The 17,309-nt window shown below is 38.3% G+C and overlaps 1 protein-coding gene across 1 annotated transcript in view; it reads left to right on the forward strand.

Moving 5' to 3' along the window:
• PTPRK (protein tyrosine phosphatase, receptor type, K) overlaps nt 1-15,287 on the forward strand; it is a gene marked incomplete at its 5' end in the record, with an annotated part of 37,262 nt that extends 21,975 nt beyond the window's left edge. Inside the window, 9 exons of the mRNA XM_010016182.1 lie at nt 356-510; nt 1,574-1,709; nt 3,626-3,775; nt 4,343-4,516; nt 7,421-7,552; nt 7,774-7,899; nt 9,958-10,121; nt 11,326-11,461; nt 13,838-15,287. Of these exons, the coding sequence (XP_010014484.1) occupies nt 356-510; nt 1,574-1,709; nt 3,626-3,775; nt 4,343-4,516; nt 7,421-7,552; nt 7,774-7,899; nt 9,958-10,121; nt 11,326-11,461; nt 13,838-13,891 (1,227 nt within the window). The remainder of the gene's footprint in view (nt 1-355; nt 511-1,573; nt 1,710-3,625; nt 3,776-4,342; nt 4,517-7,420; nt 7,553-7,773; nt 7,900-9,957; nt 10,122-11,325; nt 11,462-13,837) is intronic.
• Between the last annotated feature and the right edge of the window lie 2,022 nt (nt 15,288-17,309).

A 17,309-nucleotide genomic window follows, 5' to 3' on the forward strand; every position in this document is an offset into this window, starting at 1 on the left:
GTTATGGTCTTTGGGTAAATCATTGTACTTACTATGGTCTTAATTAGCAAAAGTTCTGAAAGTCAATGCAAATTGCATCTAAGTCCATGGGAAAAAATCTAATGAGGCAAAACTAGCATACTTAATGGCAAAGGTAAAAAGAAATTAAGAACTTCAAAAAAAACCCCAAAGCCCTAATAATATTTTATTTTTAAGCTTCATATGGTCTTTGCATTAAATAATTGGTGAAACGAAGCAGCATGTAGATTCTGTCTTTGTGATATCATTATTTGAGTCAGACAACATCTAGTCTGTGAAATACTTTGAATTTCATAAATTTTTAAGATTTTTAAAAATTTTTTTTTGCCTTTTACAGAGGGGCTACAATGAAATCCGTGAAGTTAAACAATTCCATTTCACTGGCTGGCCAGATCATGGAGTTCCTTACAATGCCACAGGCCTGCTTTCCTTTATACGGAGAGTCAAATTATCTAACCCTCCCAGCGCAGGGCCTATTGTTGTCCATTGCAGGTGTGTACAGAAGAGGTAGATCGATTTTTTCCACAACTGTGTATGTGATTATTTACAGTAGTCTCTTGTGAAGCATCCATCATTTTGAAGTGGTTTGTTTTTGTTGTTCCCTTTTTGAATTGCCTAGTTCACCTTGCAGTAGGATTTGGCTGTCTACAGCAATGTTTGGAAATAACCAGATTCTAAAGATTTTCTTTTTTCTGCACCAGCTAAATCATATGATACTTCATGCTATCATTTTAGGTAGCCTACAACAATTTTGTGACAGCATTCAAGAATTACAGATGCTTTTATTGCTTGGTGTTGCACATAATGTTTAAACAGATTATTAATTTGAATCAAAGTAAACAAGTAGGTGAAGGAAGATAGTATGAGGTTAATGGCAACAGATACAGAATGTTGTTTTTTCTGTGCAAGTTTTGCAAGGTTTGTGTTGTTCGGACAAACAACAAATTCATTTTTCTTTGACAAATAGAATTTTCTTTCAGCACTGTCAAATGTTTAATTACATTCTGTAGACAAAAGTTATGCAGCCTTTAAAGATTTCAAGAATTCACTGTGCAAAACCTGTCTATAGCTTTATATAAAACCAAAATAAATTGAGAGATTCTTCTGCATACTGTTAAATGTGTGGCCTGAACCAGCTTAAAACTTGGCTGTTAAAACATAGACTTGAGTTTCTTACTCTAATATATCACTTAGAAATCATCCTTGGTCTTATTAAATGAAAACAAGATCTGTGATATTTTGAATGGCATGAACTTAATCATCCTTCAGATTTCTGTTTAAATAACTTTTCTTTTTTACCTTAAGTATTGATCTGGGTGATAAAAGGAGGAAACAATCTTTTCTTAGTGGATCAAATCTGATGTAAATAGGTTTTTTGGGGCACATCAAAACATTTAAAGGACATTATGAAAGGAAGAAGAGAAGATAAAAATTAGATAGTGGTTGTGATGAAAGAACTGAATGACTTTATAAAAATGTTCTCAGTGACGGATTTATAATGTTTGTGGGTGCTTTCATGGGGCTATTCCTAACAGTATTTACTGATTCTTTTTAGTGCTGGTGCTGGACGGACAGGTTGTTATATTGTGATTGATATCATGTTAGATATGGCAGAAAGAGAAGGTGTTGTGGATATCTACAACTGTGTCAAAGCCTTGCGGTCTCGTCGCATCAACATGGTCCAGACAGAGGTATGGCAGTTTACCTTCAAAGCACCTGATGCTTTCTGAAATGTGTCATATTTCGCTGTTACTCTGAAAAGAGCAAGTAATGGCCCTGTCGGGGGGTTATCTTTGCTGGGGAACATTGCTCAATACAAACAGCACCAAGAACCAGGACGGTGCCAGCTCCTTGAGTCTCCACACCAAGAAATGCCCACCTAACTTTGTGACAAAAAGAAAGCAAGGAGGATTTTTTCAGGGAGGACCCTACAGTAGGGCTGTCTGTTACCTCTCCCTAGCTCTGGTATCAGCACTTTCAGGAACCCAAAGCTGGAATTTCAGCATTGCCACTAGTTTTAGACTCTCCAATCACTTTGTCCATAATTTTACTTACCTGTGGAACTTTATGTCCACTTCACTCTCCCTTTTCACCTCTGTTTTTATTTGCTATCTGTTTTTATTAATAAACCCCATTGCCAAACCTTTTTCAGATAATCACCAATATGTGTTTTATTTGCTGGTTTTATTAATAAACCTCATTGCCAAGCCTTTTTCTTTTTCTGCCCTTTTTGTCTTTTGCTATGCCTTCAACAACTCCACAGTAAAACCATTGCTTTAGTGATGAAGCTATAACAGCTCCCATTCTGTGACCTAATTATCACTGATCCTCCAGAGAAACATAGGTTACTGATTAAGACAAGTGGTTTGCCACTTCTGTCCTCCATACGGACATGTATCTGAGAAGTTATTTCATCTGTGACCACATGGAAATCTCTGCAGTTGGCAGCCATGAATATCAAATTAATTTGGTGCAGTTTTTATTCGATGCTGCAACCTGTGGCAATTGAACAAGTAAACGTTCCTGATCAGCTACCTCTGCTATATGGCCATTAACCTTTGGGAAGTGCATGGGGTGGAGTGTTTCAATGTGACTGCTTTAACCATCCCAGTTTAATCTCCTCTTGCATGTGAATTAACACCCCTACTGCTGTTTCTTTCTCTGTCTCTCCGTTTTGCCTCTTACCTCTTGTGTTCTCTCAAAGGTTCATACTTAAACAGCAAATAAAGCTGTAATTGCAGCAAGTTCTTGTGATGGTTATCTATACAACAGTGATAGCAGTAGGTCCATAGCTATATGGGTAAAACAGCTGAAGCTGTGAGGCCAGAATACGGCCATGGTCGCTAGACAAGTGCTCTCGTTACAGGCATATGTTTAAGTTTGTGCTGTTAATAACCTATTGGTATCCACACTAGTTAGGTGAAGGTGGTGCAGTTCTAGCAATGTGCTATGTAGACATGATTTACGCCTATTACTCTCAAGGTGAGTAAATATAATAGGGATTGTGTTAAAATTGACAGGAGGCCTGATTGAAACAGTAATGCAGTTGTCTAGGACTCAGGATATCTTAAGGCAAATCGGGGAAAAAAAGTGACAAAACGCTATTTCTGTTGGAACATGCTTGAATTTATTACTGCCCTAGAGCCGGCTATCAGACAATTGGTGTACTAGCTTGCACACACATAGGAGAGCGCAGCGTGCCAAATAATTGCTAATCACACTACTAGTGCCTAAAGCAATTTACAGTTTCTGCTAGTATGGTAAGACTGAAAGCTATTTTTAAAAAAAACAAAATGAGGAAAGCCAACATGTCACTGGCAGATACGCAGAATCCCACAGGCATCACAAGAAAACTGAAAAACTCATGTTAAATGTATTGCTATGCCTGTTCTGTTAAGTTTTACTGAGTTTAAATTGGTCATGAAAACATCCTTGTTAACTGCATCCCAATTAGGACAAGATTGTGTTTATACTGAAGCATTATTTAATTATTAATTGATGGACACTACCTTGAATGGGTGTGCGGGACATCCATTTATCCTAAAAGAAGGAAAGATCTGTTGTTTTTAAATGGCTATAATTTTTGTTTCCTTGCCTAATTTGGTAGGAGCAGTACATCTTTATTCATGATGCCATTCTAGAAGCCTGCCTGTGTGGAGAAACTGCCATTCCTGTCTGCGAATTCAAAGCTGCTTATTTTGATATGATTAGAATAGACTCTCAGACAAACTCTTCGCATCTCAAAGATGAGTTTCAGGTATTCACAGTTCCTACTAACTCTTCATGGGACAACAATTTTTTTGCGTCTAGATACATTTAATTTATTTTAAGGGAAAGGGGTTTTATATCATGTTTATAGCATTTGGTCTCTTACTTTTAGTCCACAAAAATGGACCTATGTTTATATGCTTTGCAAAATTGTTTAAATATGGACTATCCTCCTTTGAATAAAATTGCAGTAAGTATCGGTCTGGAATAAAGAGCACTGACTAGGAACCACAGAGAGTTTTGGCTTATATTTGCACAGCTAAGGCATCACTCTTTAGGGCGACAAAAAATCCTTTTTGTCCTGTTCCTTTCAGAGGGGATGGTGTCATGCGGAATCAGTTCAGTGGTATGCAGAATGCCTTTTACACCTGCAGCTTAACCCCTGCTTGAAAAGCCCCAACACATCCAACAAACAGATAGGAGCTCTTATTTGCTAATGTTTTCTTGCTAATGCCTCACTTCTTCTGATAATGCAATATTTAAAATTAAAACTTGTGGAACCTCAAGTCCATTATGTTAGTTCAGCATGCTAAAGTGAGCACCCTTTCTCCCTTAGACCCTGAATTCTGTGACCCCTCGCCTGCAAGCGGAGGACTGCAGCATAGCCTGCTTGCCAAGGAACCACGACAAGAACCGCTTCATGGATATGCTGCCACCTGACAGATGTCTGCCTTTCTTAATCACTATTGATGGGGAGAGCAGCAACTACATCAATGCTGCTCTTATGGATGTAAGAGACTATCTTCTTTGTCTGTGTAGTGTGCCATGAAAGGCTATGTAATATGAGAGAGAGCACTTGCTGGTTTAAGAAAGGGTAATTCTTTCTTACTGTAGTGCCCACTAAAACAGTCCTAATGAAGAAGGATGAAGGGAACGGGTAAGAAACCCCACCAGTTTGTGTTGCTTGTTCAGAAGGTTTGTTATTCTTACTCTTTTGCATCCTTGTGGAACCCACAGGAAATCTCCCTTTTTTCAATAGCATTATATAAAGTTCTAGTCTCCAGCCCTCCAAATCTCAACAGGATCTTAGAAATCTGCTGTTTGTTGGGAAGTAAATATTATCTACCTGAGCAGGATGTTACTATTACTATTTTATCAAAAAGGCTATGTATATTGAGGCAGGAGAGACAGGGGAAGAAGAAGAAAAAAATGTTTCTTTGGCATATTTGGAGATAGAGTTAGGATTTTTGTTGTTCATATTTTGAGTTGCAGCTCTTTAAAGCTGAAGTTTGAGTGACAGAAGTATTGTCAGGGGAAAAGGTGAGATAATAGGAAAAGTGGAGGTGAACCTGCTTGTAGGTGACTGATCGATAAAGCAGTTCATTGCATGTGCTGTCAGATGCCTGCCTGTGCCTGCTATTAGCTTTTCCAAAGTTAGGCCCCTAAAGCCACCTTAACAGTAGATACTTAACTGGCCTGATTTCCAGGAGCATCTCCCCTTCCTCAGAAATGAAGTGCTGTCACAAACTGCAGCATCAAGAAATGATGAAATAAAATGACAAATAGCAGCAGAAATCATCAGGACTGAATGGTATATTCATCCTGGAGTTCTGCCTGAGAGAGTACAGGAAACATTTGAACTCCTAGAAAAATGCAGTGCCTAATCTCACAATTAGCTATTGTGCCAGAAAAATAGAGGAATAGCATGTGTGAGACCAATCTATTCGGGAGTCACTGGGGCTGAATGGATGAATTAAAACAGTGAGCAGAATTTTGGTAGCAACCAAAATTGTTCTCAGTTGCAGTTAAAATTACATTAAGCACCTGGATAAAACTGATGTGCTATGGACCAACCAACGTAGGTGCAGAGAGGAGTGTGGTTTGGGGGGAAAAGAAGACAGCTCAGGCTGAATGGGTGGGTGGCAGGAGGACCCTGAACATGTAACAGTGTGTGGCAGGCAGGGACAGGAACCTAGCAATGCTGTATGCAATCAGAGGCAAGTAAGGAAAGACAGAAATGGTAGTAACAAAAGAAGAAAAGCAGCAGGGGAAAAAAGTAATATATTACAATGTAGGCATATAACAAGGCCATAAGTACAGGCTTAAAACTTTGGGCAATGCTTTTTCTTGCCCTTTCTCTTCTGTTCGTTTCTGTAAGACTGATTTATTCAGAGAGAGGGACCCCTCTGCTAGGCAAAGAAAGGGGACTTTCAATAGCAAAACAGAAATGGAAGCTTTTCCCTTTCCACAATGTTCTTGTCCCTGTGTTCCCACAAGAAGGTGTCTGCTTCCCAGCATGACAGCAGATATCCTGCCTGTTCTTTTTGAAAACCTGATCATCTCAGTGCATTCTCTTATTTTGGGAAAGACCAGAAATGATGGGGAATAGGAATAGGAAAATATCAGCTAGTGCATGTTTTATTTCTTAAAAATACAAGGGAAAAATCAATATTGATTGTTCCTCTTTGCTCCTTGGGCAGATCTAGGAAGTAGGACACCAGTATGCTTCCTGCATTAGAAATGTTTAGCAAACATAGAGGAAAAAATTTGTCAGCCTCCTTTTTCTGTTGTCAAACAAGTACTGATGCTAAAGACATTAATTTGTTATCCTCACAATTTAGAGCAAATAGGAGAGTGATAAGAATTGTATTTGTTTTTTTCTGGGCCTCATGCTACGCTCTTTGAGGATTTCTCGATACTTTGTATATGAAGGTTCCATCTTCAAACAAGCAAGCTTCCATATGCTTTAGTTGCCCTATCAGGTCTTTCTCCTAGGTTAAGTTACTCTATTCAGTAAAAAAACAGCCAAACTGCTTTTGGTACTAGCATGGATGCTAAACACAGGGATCTCTGCATTGCATACAGCAGTCCCAGCACTTTGTCTTCAAACTGGTGACTTACAGTCCCATCCACCTACAAGAATATTCACCAATCTTACTCTCTTTCTGATTAACCTGTCAGTGCTTCCTTGTCAGTTCATATCTGTATTCCTTTACTGCAAAACTCTTGTGCATAGTTGCAAATTGCCTGCAAAAAAACATTCTCTTCTGCTTGCTGCTTGTAATTCACATGCTCCAGGGAATTAGCCGCTCTGCTCAGCTACTGCATGCAAGGCTTGAAATCCCTATTTGCAGTTGTGTATAATGCAACATACCGAGAATAAAATCTGCTGTCATGACAGGAAATAGTATTCTGCTGTTTACCTTATGCTTTCTGATGCAAATGGGCCTCAGTAGTCCTGAAGGTCATACCCTGTGGCTGTGGTGCCAAAACAGAATTTGGGATTGAGTTTAGTAGCCGGTTTAGTCACAGACCTCATGTGTAACCTGCTGCGGATGGGCTGACCTTCTAAGACATCTGTGCCCCTCTTTGTAACATGGGGAGAAGGTATCCTGCTAGGTTTTCTCAGCACAGTGCCTGGAGCAGAGTTGCCTGAGCCCCAGCTCAGCAAAGCCCTGAAGAACATCTTCAGCGCCCATGTGTATATGAACAAAACAGAAGGCAGACCTGGATAGAGTAACCTCTTTCTTCTTACTGGAGACAATCATGTATTTTTAACTTTAACAGCTTTGGTGGAATCTGGTGTAATTGGTGTTGCAGCTTTGTTCTATTTATATGTTTTTTCTGTTGCAGTGTTGGAGTGGAAGTTAAGTACTTCCTCTATGAGTGCTAATAAAATCATTTGCCTTTACAGAGCTACAGGCAGCCAGCAGCTTTTATTGTCACACAACATCCTCTACCAAACACTGTGAAAGATTTCTGGAGATTAGTGTATGACTACGGCTGTACGTCTCTTGTGATGTTAAATGAAGTCGACTTAGCACAGGTTAGTTTGGGGCTCAAGTTTTCCATGTACCATCACATGCTTTAATCACTTTGGATCCACTACATGATCAAAATGCAGAGCAGTGCAGTAACTTTACAGTTATTCTCTGCTCTGCGGCAACTAATTAACTCTAGTTGCTCAGTAAAGGTTAGATGAGATGTCTGCAGTGGAATAAGGCAGCATTCAAGTTGTAACTTACGTTTTAATTATGCCTGGCGCAGGGCTGCCCACAGTACTGGCCTGAGGAAGGGATACTGCGGTATGGTCCCATCCAAGTGGAATGCATGTCATGTTCAATGGACTGCGACGTCATAAACCGAATTTTCAGGATATGCAATCTAACAAGAGTAAGCATTATCATAACAATATAGAATGGAAAAATATGTCTTTCTTAACACTGTCTAGGGTCTTGTGGTTTTTAATTTTGAATAATAGTAAAATACTCATGTTCTTAAGGCATTACCCCAAAAAGTCAGTCAAACATTATAGATATCAATAATAAGTATTAGTATCTAAGAAATAGAAATATCCCTGTAATGAATGTGTAGTGACAGACATACATAGCTTCCGAAGTCATTTTTCATGCAGAATCAGGAACAGGAGGGCTGAGGCTGGTTATGCAATCAGCACCTTCTCAGCCTCAGATGTGAGAACCACAACATAAAAGGAGGATTGTGGCACCCTGCAAAGTGGAGTGTGAAAACACTCTGAAAGCTCCTCTGCCTCTCAAGGGTTCTGCACCACTGTACCTTGACCTACATTGATCATCTCTTTCTCAACTTTAGTCACAGTGCCAGTCTTGCATTCTTGTCAGGTCTTTCACACCTTGCACCGTTTTGGTGCATCTTGCTGTCACTTAGTATTTCACACTATTGCAGTATCTTCTCAAACCTTGTTTGCTACACAGCATCTTCTCCTTTAGCTCACTACGATAAATCACTTATGTTGCCTACACTAAAAGAGTTACAGATGCTTGTGTGACCTTTTTATGTACAGTTAACCAGAAATCCCTATTTTACTTACCATTACTACTTTGTATCATCCAGTACTGAACTTACCCACCACCAATTACTATCTGGAATGTACACTTAACTTTCATTAGTGTTGAAAAATAGCTATGGGGAAAACTGATGTGTGTATACAAAGCACAGGGGATTTTTTTTCTTTTGGTCAGATTTTCATTTTTCAAGGTGCAGAGATCAGTTTTTGTTTGGCCAGTGTTATAGCCAAACTTATTTTGCTTATATTCAGAGCTAAGAAAAACATTTTTGGCTCTTCATACCTTGTTTGGAAACTACAGGAAGCTACAGCATAGGCACACGGGCAAATATTACCCCACAGCATTTTTTTGTTATATTTTGAGACTTCTTTTTTTGGAGGGGGGCGGAGAGGGTTGGGGTGGGGGTACTTCTATTTCGCTTTTTCCATTTCTTCTTTTTACCATGTTTTGATTTTCTACTCCTCTCCTTCTCTTTGTCTCACAAGCCTTTTCACCTTTATGTCTTCCTTCTAAATATCTCTCTGCTCTGTTCGGCCTTTTCTAAAATCCATATTCCTACTCCTCTCTGTAGTCTTCAGCTCCAAGAGACTGAATAGACTATTTATTGTTCCATTTATTGAGGCCTTTCTTGTGACAGTGTAATTCTATTCAAAGCTCCCCCTGTGAGGCATCTAGCACATAGAAGGCTCAGAGACTGGCACAAGACTGTCATGATTATCATAATTTGTCAAGATTTCAAGGAAAACAGTCATATTTGTTCACTAGTATTACTTGTTGTTAATTTATAATGGGGTCAGTTCATGCATAGGAACCAAAAGGTGTATCTCTTCATTTTTGTAGGTCTAAGAATTTAACAGTGATGTTTTTAATTGACTATTGATGTTAAGGATAAAACCCCTTGACACTTAGAATCTAGGGAATGTTTTACATTTTGAAAAAGTCAGGATAGGTTACATTAGCAGTAGATAAACTCTGATGCTGCCTTCAGTCTATTTCCCTTTTTTCCTTTTTGACATCTTCTTTGAGCTCAAGTGATACAAGTTAATAGAGATCCTACTGTGCAATGTATGTACGTGTTGGAATCTGTCCATAATTGTTGTGATTTAAGTCAGTAACTAAGTACCGAACAGCGCTCACTCACTCCACATACATATATAATAATATAAACATTTAGGTGTTTCTATTATATACCTACCTTATTTACTTACTTACCTACCTTACTTATAGGTGTTTATATTAAATACCTGCCTTAATTTCTTTGAAATTAAGATTAACACCTGATTATTATTAGGTGTTTACACACAATAATATAACACTTAGGTTTCATGTCAGTTTTATATTTTGGTTTTCTAAACCAAGATGTAAAGATGCCATATTGACCTAAAGCTCTTTGGTTTCCCTTTAGCCACAAGAGGGCTATCTGATGGTGCAGCAATTCCAGTATTTGGGATGGGCTTCTCACAGAGATGTGCCAGCTTCCAAGAGATCCTTCTTGAAGTTAATTCTTCAGGTTGAAAAATGGCAAGAGGAATGTGAAGAAGGGGAAGGCCGGACCATTATCCATTGCCTGTGAGTAACCGGGACAAAGTCAAATTGCTCTTCAAATAAATGCTTCTAAATTAGTTGAAGTGGTGTTTTTATGGTTACATTCTTTTGCACATGCCCTTATTTCTTTTATGAAAAAAAAAAAGTACCACTGCTACTGTAGGTTGGCTTTTGGTCAACTTTCAGATTTGTCTGTGTTAGTTCAAGGTACCATAGGAATAAGTATTTTGGACATAATACTTCAATAATACTGTGTATTGTCTCCTGTACATGCTGGAATGTTTTTCAGCTGCAAAATGTACAAAATGTGTACAGTTTCAGTAAGGAAGTCTTTTATTCTAAGTGCCAAATAGTTACCTTGTGTGTATCTTGCATATTGTGTATTGAATTTTTTCTAGAAGGCCTACTATATTTTGAGGATTTTAGTCTGAAAACTATGGATGTATGAAATGAGAGAAAAGTTCTATAGCACAGTACATGATCCTAAAGCTACTGTTGGTGAATGACTGCTGGCTGTTTATCTGAGTCTGATATTTAAATGACAGCTGTTTGGGGAGTTTTGAAAAAGTGGCGTCTTTTTCTCCCTAAGCAGAGAATGACCAATATCTCTCCTACCTTGCTTAAATGTAGAGTTTAAAACTTAGAAATTGAATTTCTCCTTACTTTTTTAAAAAGACTTTGTTTCAGCATTCAGAATTAATTTTTGTCCCCTTTATGCCCACCTCTCCTCATTATCTGCAGAACTTTCTGTCTAATTTAAACTTAGTAAGAAGAAATACCTACCTTAATTTCTTTGAAATTTAGATTAAAATAGTTCAGAAGTATCCCCAAAGGTCAACAAGATATAAAATCAGTGACGCCTTGGCATTACCCTGTCTAGATAATCCTCATACCATAGGATAATTTAAATGAGATTTAAGTGGAAAATGTTGTACTTGCCATTGAACTTGGGGTTTGATTTCTAATGTCTATGCAAATTAGGCTATAGCATAGCTGGGCTGCATGGTGGGCTGTAAGGGCAGAATTAAAATAAAGTAATTGAGAGGAAGGTCAGAGGCAGCAAATGTTTCAGACCAAACCCACTGGAGCTGCAAGGAGATTGCTAAAGCCCAGTCTCCCTGTGAGACTCACAAATCACTCATGCTTACAGAGCAAAAGAACAGAAGTGCATTTTGGATACTTTCTTGCACCATAGTGACATTTAACCAGCTCTTTTCCTTGTGTACAGAAACGGCGGTGGCCGGAGCGGGATGTTCTGTGCCATCGGCATTGTGGTTGAGATGGTAAAAAGGCAGAATGTGGTGGACGTTTTCCATGCCGTGAAGACTTTACGGAATAGTAAGCCCAACATGGTAGAAACTCCGGTAAGCACCAGCCCATCAGGGTTACTGCAGACAGCCAGGGAGCCAGAGTCTCTCTTGTTGTGTGAGCTGTGTTTTCAGTCCTGCACCCACAAAACTCAAGAACACCTGTTTGTACCACAAGAAGAAAGGGACATTTATTGAGCGTACTCACAAGTCAGTATCATGAGAGGCCAGGCTAAGCATTTTACTCCTTTTATAATGGTACCATGCTTTTCACAGGAAATGTTCTGAGTTAACAGAATGCACATTAATCTCCCAAAATAACCTGTTATATTTGAAGAGAAGTTGCAGTGGGTTGTGCTCACACAAAGCATCTTGAAATTTCACACAGCAAGGCATTTCTTCTTGGTACGAATGAGCTGTAAAGTCTAGATTAGTAGCTAGAGATGTGACTATTTTGCTTCTTAATAACAACTGCTGCTTTGTTACTTGGATCTCTAGTAGTCAAAATGATACCTCAGAACTTGGATCTAGTATGTTGCAAATGAATAGAATCATTTAGGTTGGAAAAGATCGTTAAGATTATCGAGTCCAATAGTGAACCTAAAAAATAAACAGTATAAACAATGAACTAATATAAACAATATAAGCCTCAATTAGCAAAACCACAAGATTAAATATTTATATGTGCATTGCCAGAACTCAAAATAACCTTCAATCTTCTGGTCAATCTTTGTGCATATGGTATGGGTGCATATCTATCCTAGTGATCAATCCTTCAGTCATGAAAACTGAACATTGTGGAAAGTCCTTAAAAAAATTCTTCCAAATGGATTTTTTTCCTTCCTGCAGGTGTATGTGAAAGCAGGTTAGACAGTGTTTGGGAGATTCTGCCATTTGACTCTCACACTGCCAGCAGCCAGTGTCACTTTTCAGCCATATGGCCGCCTACAGCATAAAACTCAGGGATGCCAATTGAAATTAAAAACATTTTGCAGTTTACGCATAGTGAAAATTGCTTCTGACCTTGTGAATTTGCATATTGAGCAAAATGGCGGTAGCTGCCTCTTCCCATATTGCCCTTTTCTCCAGGTGTCATTGTTTGCTTAGTATCAGTAGCTCCTGTGGCATGGTTTGCTTAATTGTTGTGCATTGTTTCCAACCCTTGCCACCACATAAATTAAGGTGGTTCAAATGTGAACAGATAGAGCATCCTGTAGCAGCAGTGACATTTGGCTAGGTATTGCTGTGTTTGCCACAAATACTTTGCAGTCTGCTGTACCGTAGATATCTGAGACACAACATACTGAATTGCTGCCTGAATTTCGGTTCACTGCTGTGTGAGGAAAACAGGTCAGATCACATGGAAAATTCCTTGTGTCACTGTAAAGGGAGGCCAAGGTAGATTGTGTGTGTTTCTTATAAATGGTCTGTAAACTTATATTTCGTTTCAAAATAGTCCTGAATTCCATTGTAGCTTTAGTCTGCAGTTACTGAATTTCCGTAGTTATGTGTTTCTGTTGTGTGGGTTTTTAGTCAGAACTCTTGAAGAGCAGCAGCTGTCGAGTTGTTAGAAAACAAACCAGGAAAGCCAATATATAACACTGTTATGTGCCCTACATTCAGCAACATGATCAGATAACAAAAACGAGCAGTGCAATAATGCCTTTAAGATATCCCCACCGCTTCCTGCAAATGCATCGTGCTATCTTCCTTTGCAAACAAAAATAAATCACAAAGGCAGGTTTGCTTTGTTAGGTCACAAGAACAATAGAGTTTTTACTAATTTCCCTTGTTTTTTCTTCTTCAAGCCCTCTCCTCTCTCCTTCCTCCTCCCTCTCCCGCAGTGTCAGGTCTGAACAGCAGCCTTGTTAAGGAGATCCACATATAAATATGGCTACTAACCACAATAAAATTCTGAGCTTTAACTTATCTTTTAAATGTGTATCCGACATCCACATGACTGTATGAACAGACTGTGAGCCCCGAGCAGCTTTGCATCACAGCTCAGTATTCTCCAGCCATTCACTGGCTGCCAAGCAGCGGGCACTAGTTAACTGCTCAGTATCAGCTAACTTAGCTATAAATGGTATGTCAGAGTTGAGGTGCTTTTACTGCAAGAATGCTCCGACTGACAGGAGAACTTTTCATGTTTGATAAACTAGTTCAGAAGCTTTAAAAATCAGAGAAGCAAGTCATTGCATTTCACGGTCAGGTTTTTTCCAGTTCATTGCTTAGAGTGAGGTTGTAATTTGGAGCTGGTAATATATTTTACTTGTGTAGTAGGAAAAAAAAAAACCAAAACACGCATGTCAGACTTCAAGTTAAACTTGCATAGTAGTTAGCAAAGACTATTCTTGTTTGTAGATATTCCTGCTAAAACTTTAGAATTTTAATTTCTTTTTTTTTTTTTTTTTGTTCTCTTTCCCCTTAAAGGAACAGTATCGCTTCTGCTACGATGTTGCACTGGAGTACCTGGAATCCTCCTAGTCAGAATGGATGTGACAAAGTTCACCAAATACATGAATCTCAATAAGCTGTTTTGACAACAGTTCTTGATCCTGTGAAGAAAGATTTTGGGGGAAGGGGGGAGGGATTTTAAATTTTAAATGCAAAGTATTTTTCTTATGAAGTTGTGTATCTTAATAAAAGAACTCAATCTGTTTCTATGCTTGTATACAGTATCAACATTTAGTGCCACACAAATACTATTTAATGAAAAACACAGTCAGACGAGGTTTGCCCAGATTAGGACTTTTCAGTGTTTGTATATGCAGCCGTCTCTCAATTACAGTAGAGCGACCATCTGTTGCATGTATCAATATTTCCTATATGGTATTCATTTTTCTTTTTTTTTCTTTTGATACATTGTTAAAGTACAATAACAGTGCAAATTGATAGTAAGGTTCATTCTTTATACGTTTCAAGTGTTGCATATATATATTATATATAGTAAAAAAAAAACAAACCTGGCTTATTTTGTTCTAATGTGCAATGATGGCTGGATCACATAAAGATCTTTATAAAGAAACTTAAACATAAGCCAAAGACTCAAGTGTAAATATGTCTATATGGAGAAAGCACATGTATTTATTGTTTACTTGCATTCCTTTTTTGATGGCTGGAAAAAGAAGAATCATTTTTCTTGAAGAAAGCTTTTTTTGCTGAAATCAAGTGTAAACAATTTTTGTAGTTTATTTTTTGTATGTTTTAGTGTAAGTAGAAGACCTACTTTTTATGCATAGACCAAGAAACATTGGTATAGTGGTTTTGTTGTGTACATGCTTGTGATTCGAATCCATGTAAACAACTCGGTTATAGAAGGTCTTTAATTACAGGACCAAAATCAAAACATTTTCCTGAAAATGTATATTTTTCACAGTTGCATTAGTTAAGTATGATCAAAAAACTACGTAAGGAAGGGCACACATCAAAATGGGCTTGCCTATGACTTGCACGATATTGGAAGAAATTTTTAAGCACCATTAGAATTGTAAATGAACCAATTGTTTAAAAAAATATTGAAGCACAGGTCAACAGGAGAACTGCAAGAGAGATGGCTCTACATATGCCCTTCAGGGTAAGAAAGTATTTGTTCAGCAAACTGTAAAATTAAGCAATGTTTAATTTGATGTTTACGAACATGTAAGCTTTGCTTCTAAGAAAGCAAAATTTGAATAAACCAATACTAGATTCTGATTATAGTCGTTGTGTACAAAAATATGACTGTGCTTTCACCTAGCTTGTATCCATTTATTCACAAGGTTTCCTATATTTTACCAGCTAAAATCATTCCAGTCTCTTGTTGTCTTTTTTAGAACTGAACGTAAAATGATATGGTGCTTTGAAATATTCTGTAAAGTTAGAGTGAATTAAACTTTTATTTAAAGATTATTTTATTTCCTATTTTGATACCCTCTCGCTTACTGTCCTTGTTAAGGAATCATTCTTGTGTTGAAAGACTGATATATTTGGATAAGGAAAACTTCAAAAGGAAACAATATTATTTTTCACCCCACTGTTTCAGGGAGCATTTGAGAAGACTCCATGTCATCTCTATGCCCTAAGGTTCTTCCTTTATTTCAGACACATGGAGTTACCCAAACAACACTACGAATGGCAGCAAAATGTTTAGATAAATTTTGATTTCTTTTCAGTGCTTCCATCTGTATTGTACAGCTCCACCTCTTCCAGATGTAAAAAAAAAAAGTCTTTTCCTTTTGGTGCCCATTGTTAGTTCCTACATATGAATAGCAAGGTAAATAAATCAGGTTTGACGATGTTTACTGGGTCAGTGTTGCAACATTCCCAGCTTTCTCTGTGAGGCCATGGCATTCAGCTGCTTTCCTCAGCAACGTAAAATGAAGACTGGACCAATTCAAGCTGTAAATACGGAGAGAGAAAATGGGCATCAGGTCAGAATGCAAAGAGGCACGAAAGACTTCATCCATGGAGGAGTGTGAGATGATTCAAATTTGAAATGAATGAAGTTGAAACTGGTCTAATGTCACATAATGAAAGGAATCAAAGGAGTGTACAAGTTCCCCAAAACATAGTTGCTCTTTGTATTCATTGCTCTCAAACTGAGATGAGTCGAGTGTCCTAGTGTCCATAGTTGCTACTGGAAGGAGTTCTGAGTGTCACTTTGATGGCTTTGGTTAATTTTCTATAGAACAGTAATCAAAGAGGTAGCTTAGGGATGTATTCAGACTATCTGAATTTTCCCTAAATAACCATATCCTAGGATCCAACACTGAAGGACCATATCAGGCATTGAGTACCTAAAATCCTTGGAAATGTCTAAAGTAGTGTCATGTAGATTTAAGTTTGCAAAAACAAGAGCCAGTAAACCTCAGTAGCCTGTTTTGGAGAGAGGCTTCTCTCTTTGGTCTGTATTTTTTAGCACTCTGAATCTGCCTTCCCTGTTCATAGTGACCCAGCTCCAGCAGAAAGAAGTGTGAAGAGAGCCAGTTTTTGAACTTTTATCCAGGTCCTCGAGATCAGACACCAGCTGGTCAATGAGATCCTGGAATTTACATTTCCTGCTTCCTGGGTACATGCTGCCATCAGGAAGCAACAGTTTTGAGGGAGGCTTTGCCTTCCTGGAATCCAGTCACAGGCATGAGTTTGAAGCTTGAAACTTAACATCTTCAGTATGTGCAAGCAGATACTGGGATTTATTTCATTCAGGAAGTCGCTCTGATAAGAGGATTATGTAGTTTATGGTACATTCTTGCCTTGGCCGAGGTACTACATTAAGAGACACAATATTCCTTAGAGAAATATGAAAACAAAAGTTACTGTGGGAGTCTGCTCTTTCAAATGGGTTAACAACTTCCAAAATCAAAGGTTTAAAGCAGCAAACTGAGGAAGCAATGGTAGGTAAGTGCTATGTCATTGAGCCTCCAAAGTTAATTGATATGTTAAAGGACAAGGAAGGGGCAGCCTGAGAAAAAATGTTGCAGGATCAGTGCATGGCCAGGCCACCTGGGCTGACAAATGACTGTGTAAAGGGCCTCTGAAGCTTCATTCTGCTGCTGTGTCAGAAGAAACCCTGAAATAAATGTAAAAGCTGCTTTTGTAGTGCACTGCTCCGTACTGAAAAGTAACTCATTTTCTGCTGTACTTTCCCTCTGCACTGTTGAGGTCTGAATTGAGTTTAAGTGATCTTAATCTCACAAAAGATCCTTTGTGGTGGTTTATTGCTAGTGTTCTTCCTTTGTTAAACAGTCAAAGGTCTTGTAACCTCTGCAGATCCAGAATAGTCAAGGGTATCTGTGAATATTCACTTAAGTCTTTACCTTCTGGGGTTGAATAATCTGCTAGAAACAGATTGTGTGTACTGAGGATGAGACTTTCAGAATATTCAGAGGCTTAGTCTCATAAATTTCCCTTCAACTTTATGCAG

This window comes from Nestor notabilis, unplaced genomic scaffold (assembly GCF_000696875.1).
Source record: "Nestor notabilis isolate BGI_N333 unplaced genomic scaffold, ASM69687v1 scaffold33186, whole genome shotgun sequence".
Lineage (NCBI taxonomy): Eukaryota > Metazoa > Chordata > Aves > Psittaciformes > Psittacidae > Nestor > Nestor notabilis.